The sequence below is a fragment of the Ochotona princeps genome, chromosome 5, assembly GCF_030435755.1.
Source record: "Ochotona princeps isolate mOchPri1 chromosome 5, mOchPri1.hap1, whole genome shotgun sequence".
Lineage (NCBI taxonomy): Eukaryota > Metazoa > Chordata > Mammalia > Lagomorpha > Ochotonidae > Ochotona > Ochotona princeps.
In genome coordinates, this window is record NC_080836.1 from 65,072,403 (window position 1) to 65,087,253 (window position 14,851).

The 14,851-nt window shown below is 37.5% G+C and overlaps 1 protein-coding gene across 2 annotated transcripts in view; it reads right to left on the reverse strand.

Annotated features, from left to right (window-relative positions):
- The window catches only part of TFPI (tissue factor pathway inhibitor), a 56,110-nt gene extending 43,385 nt beyond the window's left edge, over positions 1-12,725 (reverse strand). The window contains exon 1 of one of the 2 annotated variants that reach the window (XM_004576987.3): positions 12,332-12,707. In XM_004576987.3, the coding sequence (XP_004577044.3) occupies positions 12,332-12,566 (235 nt within the window). In that variant the 5' untranslated portion in view covers positions 12,567-12,707. Of the gene's footprint in view, positions 1-12,331 lie in introns of both variants that reach the window. The other variant, XM_058664707.1, reaches the window with a different exon arrangement.
- Between the last annotated feature and the right edge of the window lie 2,126 nt (positions 12,726-14,851).

The following is a 14,851-nucleotide window of genomic DNA, read 5'->3' on the forward strand; positions in this document are numbered from 1 at the left end:
TACCAGCTCTAACTTGGGACCAGAAATGGTCTCCCCAAGAAACTGTTCAACCAATCTGGACAATAAGTAGCTGGACTCTATGCTTGGTATATGTTTGCAAGGAAAGAATCTTGATTGAATTTGAACTGTAATACTGCACCAAGGTGGAGGAATCCACCAGGGGGAGGGGCGTGGGGAGGGGTGGGGGGATTCCCAGAGCCTATGAAACTGTCACATAATGCGAAATAATTAATAAAAAAAAATATAAGTGTGAATTTGAAAAACGCAAATTTTGTTACAATGGGATTTCATTCTGGATAATGTTGATAGGGTCAGTTTTTTATAATTCTGAATGTGGAGTGTGCAAAGAAATAAAACAAAGCAACTCGTAAATATGTAAGGTAGAAATCCTTTCATGAACTAGTCCAGATTTGGGTTCTAGCAAGAATGATGAATCAGATGCACTTCAAGGTGTCTTCCTTTGCTGCCACTCCAAAGCAGCCAACAGCCTTGAAATGCATCGTGTATATTTAACATGCTAGAGACTAAGAGACACTGTGCTTAAAGCTTATAGGAGTTAAGTCTAATAGTGTTTTAACAAAATAACACAGACTGGGTGGCTTAATAGGAATTTATTTTCCAAGCTAAGAATTCCAAGGTGAAGATGTGGCTCACTACTTCTTGGTGAGGGCTCTCTGCCTGACTTGAAGATGTTGACTATTTTATTCCCGTCTCCTGGCCTAGCCTTTCCTCCTTGTGTACAGATTCACAAAGAGAAAAGGTCTCTCTCTTTCTCTCTCTCTCTCTTTCTTTCTCCCTCTCTCTCTCTCTCCCTCCTTCTCTACTTCTACCTCTCTATTCTTACAAGGCTACCAATGTACTAGGCTAAACATTTATGATCGCATTTCATCTTAATCTTAACGACCTCCCATTGTATTACACATACAGTCACTTGGGCAGTTAAGGCTTCAACACATGAAATTTTCAGGAGACACAGTTCACAGATCAGAGCAGAAAGCTTCTCATCTTCCAAAGAAGGGCCTTCAGTTTTGTCAGTAGTTTATTCCAGAAGTGATGGTCACTTGCCCTTTATCAGAAGGCTGAAGCAAATTTATCAGCCTGAGCCTCTACGCTCTAATATGAATGCCAACTCCAAGCTATAGACTTCCTTACTCTGTTCCTGCGATGCATATAAACTAAGCCTGAGATGGAACTGGTCATAGTCTATCATGTTCCTGGAGAAAAGCTAGAAATTGCTAGTATACAGTTTGCCCAATTTATGTTTTTGTTTATTTAACATTTTGTGCTTGTTTCTTAAGTAGGCACAATTGTTTTGGGAAAACAACTATTCTTAATCTTCTAATAAAAAAATGTCTGTTGTAGTTCAAATATGAAAGGAACAATTTGGCAGGGAAAAGAGCTCCTCTTGCCAAATCCCTTCTCTAACCTCATTTCTCCATTGTGATTTCAAGCTGTATGTTACACAGAAGAAAGCACTGCCCTGGAAGTCAAATCTTATAGCCAGCAATTACAGAATCATTTTATTGCCAGTCAGTCATGTAAACTATCTATGAAAATACTCAGATGTTTTATTTTGAAATTGAATCTTCCTAACAATTTTACCTAATAAATGTATCTGATAAATATCCTAAGTGCTGAAACATGTATTATTTTTCTTAAGATTGAAGAAAATGTGCTGCCATGATTGCTAATAAGGAAATAGGAAGACAAACAAAGTAGGCAGATATTTCCTGTTGCAGTAGCAAAGAAATTCTGTGTTAAAACCTACTCACATCCTGCCGGCACTGTGGTGTCATAGACTACGCCTTCGCCCGTGGTCCTAGCGTCCATATGGGTGCCAGTCTGAGTCAGGCTGCTCCAATTACAATCCACCTTCCTGCTTATGGGCTGAGAAGGCAGTGGAGGATGGCTCAAGTCGTTGAGTCCCTGGACCTTAATGGGAAACTCAGCTCCTGACTTTCAATCAGCCCATCTCTAGTCTTAGGGACCATTTGGGGAGTGAAGACTTTCCCCTTTTCTCTCATATCTCTGCAACTCTGCCTTCCAGGTAAAAACAAACAACAACAACAACAAAAAGGAAAAGAAATGAAGCAGGAAAAACACACCTCTCAGAGTCATCCTTTCCCCTTCACTTCTGGAATCGTGCCCTGGCTTAAACCTATGAAGGATGCACTGGGCAAAATATGAAATCTGTATCACATCTGTGCTCTAGTGGTGCCATCTCGGCTGCTAACATTGTGAGGCTGCAGCTTAATCCACTACCTGCAAAGCCCACATACTGTATCAGAGTACAGTCTGAGTTTCTGCTGCGCTGCTTTGTCCTGCTGCCTGCTGATGTGCCTAGGTAAGCATTGTATTACCCAAGTGCTTGATCCCTGTCACCCACATGGGAGACACAGATGGCTTCCAAGCTTCTGCTTGTCCCAATCTTGGCCTCTGGGGTCATTTGGGGAATAAAACAGCTTTCTCTGTCCCTCTATCCTTCAGACAAATAAATAAATCTTATTTTAAAACATGGTATTTTTCCAGAAAGTCCATTTTTTGAGGAAGTAAAACAAAATCGCATGGTTTTATTTTATCCTCTTTGGTCATTTTAAAACATTGTATTTGTTCCACTATTATTCATTACATTTCTTTTTGCTTACTGTCTGTCTGTTTTGTAAACAGGTAGTTCTATAAATGCAAGAATTATGTCTGTTCTTTCTGGTAGCTAATGAAAACTCAATGAATAGGTGCAAAACAAATGGACAAATTAAAAACCAGTAAAAGAAAAAAAAGTTTGGTTTTTGCTTTCAAAAATTAAAAACAGAAGACAGAGTTGTGATAAAGCATATTATGCCACCACTTGCAATACTAACATCTCATATTAGAGTGCTGGTTCAAATTCCACCTTCTCTGTTTCCATTCAAGCCCCCTGCTAATGTGCTGGGGAAACCAGCGGAGGACAGTCTGAATACTTGGGCCTGGGTGAGTACTTGCCACCCATATGAGTGACTCACTGGAGCTCTGGGCTCCTGCCTTCTGTGTGGCTCAGTCTAACCATTGTGATCATTTAGGGAGTGAACCAGTAGCTAGAAGATCTCTTTGTCTCTGTCACACTATCTTTTCAATAGATATTTTAAAAAATAAAAAGATCCTGGAAAAGTTTAAAACAATCAGGCAAAAGTGATTTGAAACTTTATGGCTCTATAATAGACCTCAGTTGTGTTGATATTGTATTAGAGAAGATTATAATTGTTTACTAATTATTTATTCCTTCCTCTTCCCTCCAACCCCAAATATTGCTCATGTTCTGTACTTTAAATCCGCTCCATGAGTGCTACTGAGTGGATAGTAATGGAAGTCAGACCAGCATGTACTTTGCAAACGGGTGGGGAGAAGCGTACAGACTTAGGTCAATTACTGAGCTGCAGGGAGATGTGCGGTGCAGAGTCAGACATGAAGTCAAACCATGAGAGTTCACCGCTGGGGCTGCCCAGCAATGATCTCAGTGGTTTACATGTTAGAGTCTTAACTCACATTGATTGTGGAACCTCTAAAACACTACACAGCTTTTCAAGGAATTCCAATGGTCCTTCCAAAATCCATTCTATGAGTGTTTTAATGTATCTGATTGAATTATGCGCTATCACAACTCATGGACCAAGATGTGTTTTACAGGCACCTGTCTTGATACAATGTCCAGTTTGTTTCAAACTATCAATAACAGAGTAATACCTGTACTCACAAATTATTTCCTTGTGTATTTTTAATCATTTGATTATAAATAATTTTCACAATTATCAATTTAATTGTTCATTCTAAAGTATCTATGGCATATTGAACTTTTAATATAATTTCTAGAATTATAATAGACTTTAAATTAAATAGATTTAATTTATTCCTATCTCTGCTATGTGGCCTGATTTATGGAAAAACTAAAATGAAAACTGAAGAGAATTTTGTGATTAAATGTTGATAGGTTAGGGAACACAAGGGATCAAGGGCAAGTATAAACTTTTGCCTTAGACAAAGGGATCCATGTGCCATTCCAGACTTTGAGGTGAGGAGATCAAGAGAAAGACGTGCCTCAGAAAGGTGATGAGTTCAAGGTGAGGATGATGGAACATCTGGGAATATTTGTGAACTTTCCAGAGGAGCCCTGAAATTGGAGGCTCAGTATAGCAATTTCTAGTAGAGATAACAATGTAAGAATCCACAATGAATTATCACAGTTTCTCCATTCGGCCAATGTTGTGGCACAGCACATTAAGCCGCTGTTTCTGTTGCTAACATGCTTTACCTGCTAATGCATTGGAGAAGGCAATGGAAAATGGCACAAGTGCTTGGAGTTCCTGCCACCCATGCAGGAAGACCATGACAGAGTTCCTGGCTCCAGGCTTCAGCCTGGTTTCAGGCCGGCTGTTGTGAGCTCTTGGGGAGGGCACCAATGTATGAAAGCTCTCTGGCTTATCCTCTCCCCTATCTCTCTCCTACCTCCTCTTCTTCTCCATTCCTTCTGTTACTCTGATTCTCTGAAAAAATAGATATTTATTTAACATGCAATCCTAAAACATGCCATAGGGAGCATGCTCCAAAGTGCTTTTGGAAATATAAATAAACACTTCACATAGTGACTCTGTGAGCTGAGCATGAAGATTGTGGCAGATATCTGGGAAGGGACCTTTAACGAGCAAGAATGGGGAAACGACAGAGGAAATGGCCATCAAATGAGAGGAAATCTGACACGCGCCAGTAAGAAAAAATAAAGAAATGGCTTATTACTTAATAAACAACTAATATTTTGTTATACACGAGAACATTCTTTGTTCAGATATGTGGATAAGGGTGCCTGTAACCTCAGAAAGGAAGAGATGGCGCCCCCAGGCGGCCGGAGCAGCTCCCTTCGCTGTGACCAGTGGTAACCAGCCTAACCCTCAGCTGCGGGAAGCAAAGCAGCATGACTCTGAGACCATGCAGCAGAAGCAGAACTGAAAAGCAGGTGGGACCCAGGTGGTCAGCCTCTTTCCCATTGCCCGTGTGCCTGCGGAAGTGAGAAGGTGGCACCCAGGCGGTCAGGCCTCTTTCCCCTGGCCTGTGTGCCTGGAGCCTTTCCCCTTTGTTCCCACTCCCTCCAGTTCTGCTCTCAGATCCCGGGCCTTTGCCCTGAGCCTGTTTGCTTTTCTTCAGGTAGCCTGTCTCCTCCTGGGTCACTCATGGGCAGGGGGAGTTTACCTCTTCCTAGTGATTTTATGTTCCAATGGGATACACCCCAAAGTATTCAGAGTTGCTTTGTAAAACAATAATAGTGATAATAACAACGAACGTAGATGACTAAATGCACGTTCATGTTTCATTTAATAGAGAAAATGAAAGTTGTAACCAATTTGGATTTCCAACATTATACAATTAATTGATATAGAAGCTCTTCTGTGTTCCAGATGTTCTATTACAGAAGGTTAAATTGGCAGTGGTAGTGACTGGAAGGTTATGTGAGAAAAGTCAGAGGACCATAAATTTAAAAAACTGTGTACAAAAATATATGTGTATTTTTTTTAAATCAACAGAAACTCATATTTATGGAGAAAATTCGGAAAGACAAGCACTTGTATTTTTGTCATTTACTTAAACTTTGTGCTGTTGCTTTGGTCGTCTTGTTTGCTAATGAAACAACCGTTTTCTGACCCTTGGCATAATTGGCAGACTCCTTAACTCATTCATAAATCCAGATCTCAGTAATAAATCATTATTGGTCTACATAAATAGGAATGATTTAATTTCTTTTCCAGTGATTGATTTAGGTATTTCTACATAATAAGCCTCTGTCCAACATGAGAATAGGGAAAGCATGTTGTCTTGCAAGGGTGAGACATGAAAATGAAAATGATTTTTGCTCTCAACACAGGTACAAGGAAGAATCATGATAAGCCCTTTCACGTGTCCCATTTGCATGCAATGCCTGGGGCTGAAGCAGCCATCTTGTAATACTGAGAACAACCTTGAAATAAAAATAATGTGTGGTGAATGATGACAATAAGAATATCTAAGGAACTCAGAGGCTCCAATTACCAGTCTCGAGGCATCCCACTTTATTCTTGAATGATGTGGGATCATAAATGACCTCATTATTGAAGCCACTTCTGCTGTTTTTCCCCCTTTTTCAGTGGCCAAAGATAAACTCTGTCTTCTGTTTTTCGTCAACTAGCAAGCTATTCATCATTTAAAAAATACTTTTAGATTGAAGGGTGCTTAATGAATAAGAATATTAAATTAATTATCTAAAGCCCAAGCCAGAACTTTGTTATTAAAACTTTTTACATTTAAACAATGCCTAAAGGATCTTTCTTTTGCCTAGAAGAATGAAATCTTCACAGTGTGCTTCGGAAGTATACGTAGATGAAAGAAACTGGCAGACTGAACCAAATTATTTGGTACTTGATGAACCAAATAATATGAAAATAGTGACTTACAAGTAACAATGAAATTCAAACTCTCCCCTTTCCTCTTCACTGCAGACTGAACTGACTGTAATCTTGTTTACTAGACGATTGGCTGTTTTAGTGGGAAGCTTCTTTAAGATTTGACCCTTGTTACAGGAAGTCATAATTTTCTGGAGGATTACTTATTATGAGCTCATGAGTCAAACACAAGGCTTATCTGTATTTTACAGTATGACAATTTCACTGCTTAAAGAAAAAGAGAAAAAAATGTGTTTCCCTCTCACACGTGGAGCTGTGATGTATGGTTTTAAAACAGGAGCATTTCCTTCAAGAATAAACACATTAAATGAGTTCATTGTGTAGACCAGAGTTCCTACTATTCAAAGTGTAAGCAAATGAAAGCTTTAAAAACAAATCCCCTGGGATGAGACTTGGTTCAAGGTTGGAACTGCAGCTTGGTGGTGACTATGTCCATCTGCTTGGATGACACCTTGAGTTCAATCTTTGAATCATCCTGTGAAGCAAGGAACACGAGGCAGCTGAGTCATGTTCCTTCAGGGACCGTGAGTAGGTTGCAGTTGAGCAGCGTCCATGAAGCAGTGAAATGGCTGGACAACTAAAAGCATGAGAACAATGGTCCGGTAAAGGACAGACAATTGCTGCCACTCACTTTCTTTTATCCACAGCGTCCAATCAGTAATTCTTTTTTCCCCTTTTTCCTCCTAGTAAATGCTCAGTATTTTGCATTTTTTACACAGAGCAGTTAGTTTAAATTGCCATTGTTCTTTTTCCCACCTTATAAAAATGTTATCTAAGATGTAAGCATATAATCAAAGTACAGATTTTTTTGTTCAATGCTCACTTTCATTGTAATACGTGAGAATGTAGATCAGATTTGATTTTTTATAAGCTACTAGAAATCTTCTTAGATTGACTTATAAGTGTTTAAAATGTATCACATTGTACACTTTTGTGTCTTACAAAGAATCCGATATGCAAAAAGAGCATATAGTTACTTCTAGCTTTGAATATTACTTCTTTAAATTTTGTGATATAACTGAAAAGGATTTTGGTTGTGTAAAAGATAGCCTGTTCTTCTCAAGGCATGTATTTATCCATAGAATATCTTATCTCCTACACCTATCTTGTTTTCTTGGGGAACAAAAGTGCTGAACACTCCTTTGAACCGAACTACTACCCTTTTTCCATAGATAAGTTAAGCATTTCTCAGATGCATCTTTTATGTTGATATGTAAGCTTCTGGGAGAGCTGTAGCTCCCTCTGGCTTGCTAATCTGTATGTAGGGATATCTCTTCCATATACATTCTTGAAGACCATCTCTGGACAACCAGCCATGGTATGTTTAACCGTTTACCTTTTACCAATAAAGCGACCCTGAAGCTGCCCTCCAGCAGTTTCTGTTTTCTGAATGAGGAAGTGATAATATCTAAGGAAAGAATCTAAAGCCATATAATACTGAGACTCAAGAGAAGTCACTAGCCCGGAGAAAAAATGGGATGTCGGACACGGGTCAAGAAAGGCTGTAAAGTGTCTGGTAATCTTTGTTGACTAGCTGAAAACATTGAGCTATAAAGTAGAGCATGGAAAATGTACTTTTTCTTTAAATAAGCAGTGGATGGCAGATTTTTCTGTCTATCCCCCTCTCTGTCTATAACTCTGATTTTCAAAGTAAATAAATCTTAAGTAATAAAAATGCACATAAAAATAAAATTTACTACTCACCAGTTTGAAAAATAAATTAACTTTGTTGTTTCAAGTTTTCTATACTATAAAATGGCTTGATATCACTTGAATATAAATGAGGATAAATCACAGATGACTAATCTAAACTCCAAAGCAATCACTAAATTAAACTATAGGATTACAGCAAATAAGTAAATAAAGTAGATAGAATGATAATTTGTATAATATTCAGTCCAAAAGAAAACCTAAAAAGAAGTTATGAGATGACAAAGCCATTATATTAAAATGGCAGCAATGTGGTAACAATGAAAACCTCAGCATATTAAATATCACATGAGATGCAATGTGATGGCTCAGTGGCTAACTCCTCTCAATGGAGGTGATGGGATCACATATTGATGCCAGTTTGTGTCCCAGCTGCTCCACTGCCTGTGGAGCTTCCTGCTGTGGCTTGGGGAAGCAGTAGAGGATGACATAAGACCTCGGGCTCCTGTACCTGTGTGGGAGACCTGGAAAAAGCTCCTGGCTACTGATCTTTCTCTCTGTCTCCCCTTTCTTAAAATCTGATCTGTCTTTCCAATAAAAATAATCTTTTTCAAATATTAAAAAATAAATGTAACACAAATGGTAAATGAAAACACTGCAAAACTGGAAAATAAGGTAATCAATCAATCACAGAGATATTAACAGCAAACTTCCAATGCTAAATAAAAATGATGCAAATAGATTTCATAGAAGTATAAAGATTTGATCTGAATGAACTTGATATAATTGACATTTATATATTTCATTTTCACAAAAGTATAATACACATGCTCAAAGTGCATGCAGGGTATTTTCTAATTTAGAAAATATTCAGGGCCACAAAGCATGTCTCAATATTCAAACCATATAAAATATGCATTGTGATTCTGATGTAATTAAAATTAGAATAGGGATACCATGAAGTTCAGCATTTTAATTATTTTAAAATGTACAACCTAGTGGCCATAATTGCATTTATTAAAAAATATATTGACAGAAATTATTTTTCACTGTTCAAAGAGAAACTCAGTGCTGATAAAGCAAATATTCATCATTTATCCAAAAACATTACTATCATTTTGGAGACATCAGATTTCTTAGATTTGTTCTACTTTAAAGTCCTGTAAAATGAGGGGTAATTAACTCTTACGTAGTGTCATTAGTATAAGACTTAGGGCATGGGTAGAAATAGTCACATAACATTTAGTAATAAAAATTCTATTCGTTTTTATCAGCTTTTTATTGGTAGATATTTTCATATTCCCGATGTTGAAACAGTTCACTGCAAGTAGATAGACTATGGTATTTATTCAATCATTGTATAATGGAAGAATTCCTTATAATAATTCTAAGTGTTTCTGGAGATGTGTTGTCCACTGGATGGAACAACTGGGACAGAATTGTTGCAGCATTAGGATTTCTTTATTGTTAATGGTACTCTTTTGTTTGTTTTTGAAATTTATTTTTTCCACCTAAGAGAGAACAAAGGATTCCAAAGGAAGGCGTGAACAGTGTTGAAAACAGTAGATTTGATAAGGACCTGGTGTTTCTGGCTACTTGTAGGATATGAAAAGAAGGAAGGAAGGTCAAGTGATGAATTGCCCTCAGCCTTTAGGTAGTGGAATCTTAGGCTCTGGTTCTGTGCAGCACACACTCCTTGGAAAGTGCAGACAGGAGACTGGATACAGAAAGCTGCATCCCGGGAGTTTATTGGCAATAAGAAGAAAGCAGTTACTGAGGATCAAAGAGAAATGAGGTAGAGGCTAGGATGAAAAGAACTTGTTAGAAAAACATAAACTTTTCCCTTATTTTGGTGAGATCTGACATCTGAAACAAAGAATACAATAGACACCCAGTTTGTCGAAATCAGATTGCTCTAAATCTGCATGGCTACACTAAGAATGATATTTTGTTTCTATATTTCCATAAAAGATAGCAGAATCTACTTTTGACACTTCTGCATTGAAAGTTACACTTTCTATTTTGAAGAACCAATCCCTGAAAACTAGTTTCTCAAATGAGTTAAATGAAACACAAAAACGGCAGCTAACTGGAAAAGCCTTTTTCCTGTAATGGATGAATGAGATTACAATAAAATTATCAGGTCATGTCTACATAACTGATTAAATTGGTGATGGGATTAATTCGTTTAATCTGCATTACCATTCAACTTGTTTAATTTAACCTAGTAAGTGAGACTTTTGGGGAAAATCCTATTGTGAATAATTTTTTCACCTTCTATATTGTCTCTTCCTTTCTGATTTTATTGGGGGAGTTGTGGACAAGGATGATTGTTTTATATTTCTCTTATTATTTGGTAGAAATATCAGCTGAAATTTTGTCTTAAAACTTGTGGCACTTAAGTTAATCAGCCAGTATTACAGCTGATTAGTAATTGCTGAGATTTTTGGGGATATTCTGGAAATATATTGACCTTTTGAGTTTGCTCTGGTTTCTTTAATAGTATGTCATTCTGTCAGTAGACCTTTGATACTTAAATTATATAAAGAATGGAAACTAGGGAATTAATTCTTAAAGAAGAGGTAAATTAGGAAAACAAACTTGTAGCAAACATTTTCTCATTCCTTTTGTTATCATTTTAAAATTGAACATTAATGCTTATAGTGGAAAAGTCTTGCCAAAACAGTTACCAAATTAACACGAAGCTTAGGTTTATGGACAATCAGATCATCTAGCACAAGTTGATGGCCTAATTCATTTGAGTGACAGCCACAATTCTAATACTTTGGAACTAATCATAGGAAACCACACAAATCCTTAAAGATATTAGACTCTACCTTCAAGAGAAGTAAAACAAATTAAAACAGAAACTTGTCCAGTACATGCACAATACAGGGAAAACCAAACAGTGGCATATACACTTCATTAAAATTGCCAGTTAGATTCCATGGCCACATGTAAGACAAATTTGATTTCATGACAGACCAACCGGAGGCATGTAAAGTTTATTTTGGTTTTAAGGTATTATTTTGTTACATTAATTATCTCTATTTCTGTTTATAGCTTCAGTTTCAATTTATCCCTACTATTTCATGTTAATTTATTGCCATATTTTCTAGTAAAATAAGTTTTCAGAAACTTTCTATGCATTAAAAAGTAGAAAACATATTAATTAAATGCCATGAAATAATCATGCACCAAAGTGATGAATTCAAAATAATCTTTCCTTTTTTCAATTAAAGATTAGGCTCAAAAATTTTTAAGTATCTCAGTGTTTCATAACTTTGTCCTTCTGATGTAAATACCATGCCTTTTATACAGACCCTTTCTCCTTGGGTTCTGCCTCTAAATTCATGTTATCTCCTATTGCACAAAGTCATTTTGTGACTAATTTCCAGAGCTCTGAGTCACAGTGTGGCTGTGGCTTATCTATTCTGTTCTTCCACATGGCACTCCTCTCAGCTCTCATTTTTTGCTAGTTATTTTACACAAACGAACTTTTCCTATGAAAAAGTAGATGCCTCTGAGTTTTGTGGTTGAGTATGGTTATATTATGTACTTTCCTTCAGTGTTGAAGTTTAGTCATTTCAGAACCAGTAAGGACATGCCATTTTGGGTATGCAATCTATTTTTATGTCATTGAACATATGTAGACTGGATCACAAATATTCTTATTTAAGTATCTTAGAATATGTCCTTTTTGGAGACTTAGAATATATCCCAGAAAGATTTTGTAAATGCTGGCATGAAATATAAAGATTAAAAGATTTATGGTATTTTTACTTCATTTTAAAAATCAACTAAAGGCAGTCTAGCAAGTTTCTTCACAATGAAGCTGACAGTCTCTGTGTATGTTACTAAATGCAATTTTAAGATAAACTGAACCTTAAAGAAATTTCAGTTAAGCAGGTATAATTAGTAAAAAAAAAAAATCAACTACAGTGTTAAAGTGATAAAAGTCTACATTTCATCAACAACTTGAAAAATCGTCATGATCTTAAAAGCACACACATGTCCTGCATACACATATGTTTGAGGAGTTAATGCAAAATGCTGAAATCAATTTGGCATTGAAATGTGAGCTTGCATATTCACAGGGAAGGGCTGATTTTCATTTTAGGCAAACAGTGATCCTCCTCTCCTCAGCTTTGCCTGCCTTTCCCTACAGAGAGAGAACTACAACTCATTTCCCAAGCACCAGCCAGCATGTTCCAAGTACTCACGAGTAAAATCTCTGAAGAAAGTTCGTGGAAAGATTTTATTCAAAGCGGAGTTGAAGCTGTTTTGTCTTCCTTTCCAGGTGATGAAGAGTACATTTATCTTCTCTACTTCCTGTTTTAAAGAGCTCACGGAGGCGGGGAGTGGAGGAAACTCCAAAGAAACGCGATCTGATCTTATTAGCAGTGAAGGGGAAAGGTAAGAATTTGCCAATGATCCAGCCCCGGTGGCTCTTGTCATTTGGGTCAAAAGGGAGTCTCAGCCTGTGTCAGAGCCCTGGGCAGCCGGGAGTAACTGGGCTTCCTGTGAGGTCACTGCAGCTCTGACTTCACTTTGTCTAATTTCGCCAAACTTTCCCAAGGCCTTTTTTTTTTTTTTTTTTTTTTTTAAGTAGGGGAAAGAGACAAAGGAAATAGCTTATTCTAGAATTATTTTTAATACCTGTATTTTTTACTTTTGGAATTCTTTTTGTAACCAACTCATCAGAAGCACTTTTCTTCCTTAGTTTTCTTAAAAATTACATGTCATAATATTGGCAATAAATGAATTCATTTTCAGTTGATTTGTTCAAATGATTTCATCCACATCTTCAGTTTATTAGGGTAAAAAAAAAGTTAAGGGCTACCTGAAGTGTCTCTTATTAGAGAAAGAATATACTGTCTTATAAATTTCAGAATGTCAGTCTGTGATCCCCACGTCTATTATTTGTCAGCTTTGCATATTTACCTGTTATTTAAATCCTTTTTGCCTCAGTTTCTTTATCCTTAAATGATGATATTCAAATACCCTTGTTTTGGAATAAGTACTAATATGTCTATAGAAAACATTCAAGCAATCCCCAACGTGGAGCACACCTACGTAACTGTTGGCTATCGGATGGAGGAGTGGTGGTATTGTGGCTCAGTGGGCTAATTCTCCAACTGCAAGCGCCGGCATCCCATATTTTCTCCAGTTCATCTTCCAGTTGTGCCACTTTTGATCCAGCTCCCTACTAGTGAAGGCAATGGATGACAACTCAGTCCTTGGAACCTTGCACTGACCTGGGAGACCCAGAGGAAGCTCTTGGCTCAGCTTTGGCCCTAGTAGCCCTTTGGGCAGTGAAAAACGCATAGAAAATCTTTTCCTGTCTCTGCTCTGCAAATCTGCCTTTCCAATAAAAAGAAATAGATCTTGAAAAAAATGTTGACTACTACTGCAGGCTGCTTGTTTTACTACTTTCATCATCATTATTATTATATGAAATATATAAATATTTAAAGATATCACTTAGCCTTACTTTGATGTGGGTCCCTATATGTAAATTCAGCTCAGTGGAACTATGAAGACATCAGACTAAAATCACTTGGAATTTCACAAGATGCTACAATTTACTGAAAGCTGAGTCATGTGATTAGAAAACCTTCCAGTTTGTTTTCTCTATCAGGCTGTCTGCCTTCAACTTTTCATTCTCCTCCCTTTGACATGTATCTGTGAAAGGGATAAACTTTCCTCTTAATGCTTTGTAATTTCTGTTAAATAATTAGTGAGTGACACAAAAGTTGTGTAATCTCCCACATCTGGCTGATGCTGTAGGTTCTCCACACATCCAGGAAAAGGGAGGACCACGTGTATCCCATCCGAATTCAGAGCAGAGATGCTTAGTTCCTCTTGCCCCCTTCTCTCTCATCCCCTTGCACTTTTCCTTCTCATCCATGTGCTGCATTTCACAACGTGTTAGCAACTAAAATCTTAATTGCCCGCTCTCTGTTGTTCTGCCACCATTGGCACTGTTGAATTGCTGAGGAAATATTTGTTCTTGATGCTGCAGGGGACACTGACCAATCTTTTGGCCGATATATCGACTCTGTTAAGTAAAGATAAGCTCAGCCAACCAGATTTCTTTCCTTGGACATGTGTATTAACAGAAAAAAGTAGTTAGGACATGGCAGAATCCGAACTAAAATATCAAGCCAAGAAGGTCTGGAGGCCTCCTGGCTTTGTGCGAGGCCTATGTGTAGACAGGTAGTTGAGAGGGAAAGTTGAGCAGAAGAAAATGTTAATTGTTAACCTCTGAGCTAGAAGGGAGAGTGAGGGGAGAGTAAGAGTGAGAAGCAGGTGAGAAGCAGGTGATGCCTTTGTTCTACAATGAGAGGACCGCTGCAGGCCTGCTTCCAAATTTTCCTAAGTGCTAAGAATCTATATCCTTGTCATAACCAATTTTGGCCTAAGTTAGTACAGTAATATCTTTTTCTTTTTGTATAAACAAAGATGAAAAGCCAAGCTGTGCTGACAATCTTTGTAGAGATCATCAGTTTTATTGAGTGGCACTTACCTCAATGAAAACTTTTTGTCATTTCGTTGTCACATATGGGGTATGCGCGTGCTCGCAGACTGTAGGAACTTGATGTGAATGCCTGATGCTGTAACTCACACCATCTGTTGGCCTACCTCTTTCCTCCATGATATCTGTCTGCAGTTCTTTTGGGGTTCACTGTTTAGTTGCCACTTCACATTACATAAGTCTATGTAATTTGCTTAAAATAAAT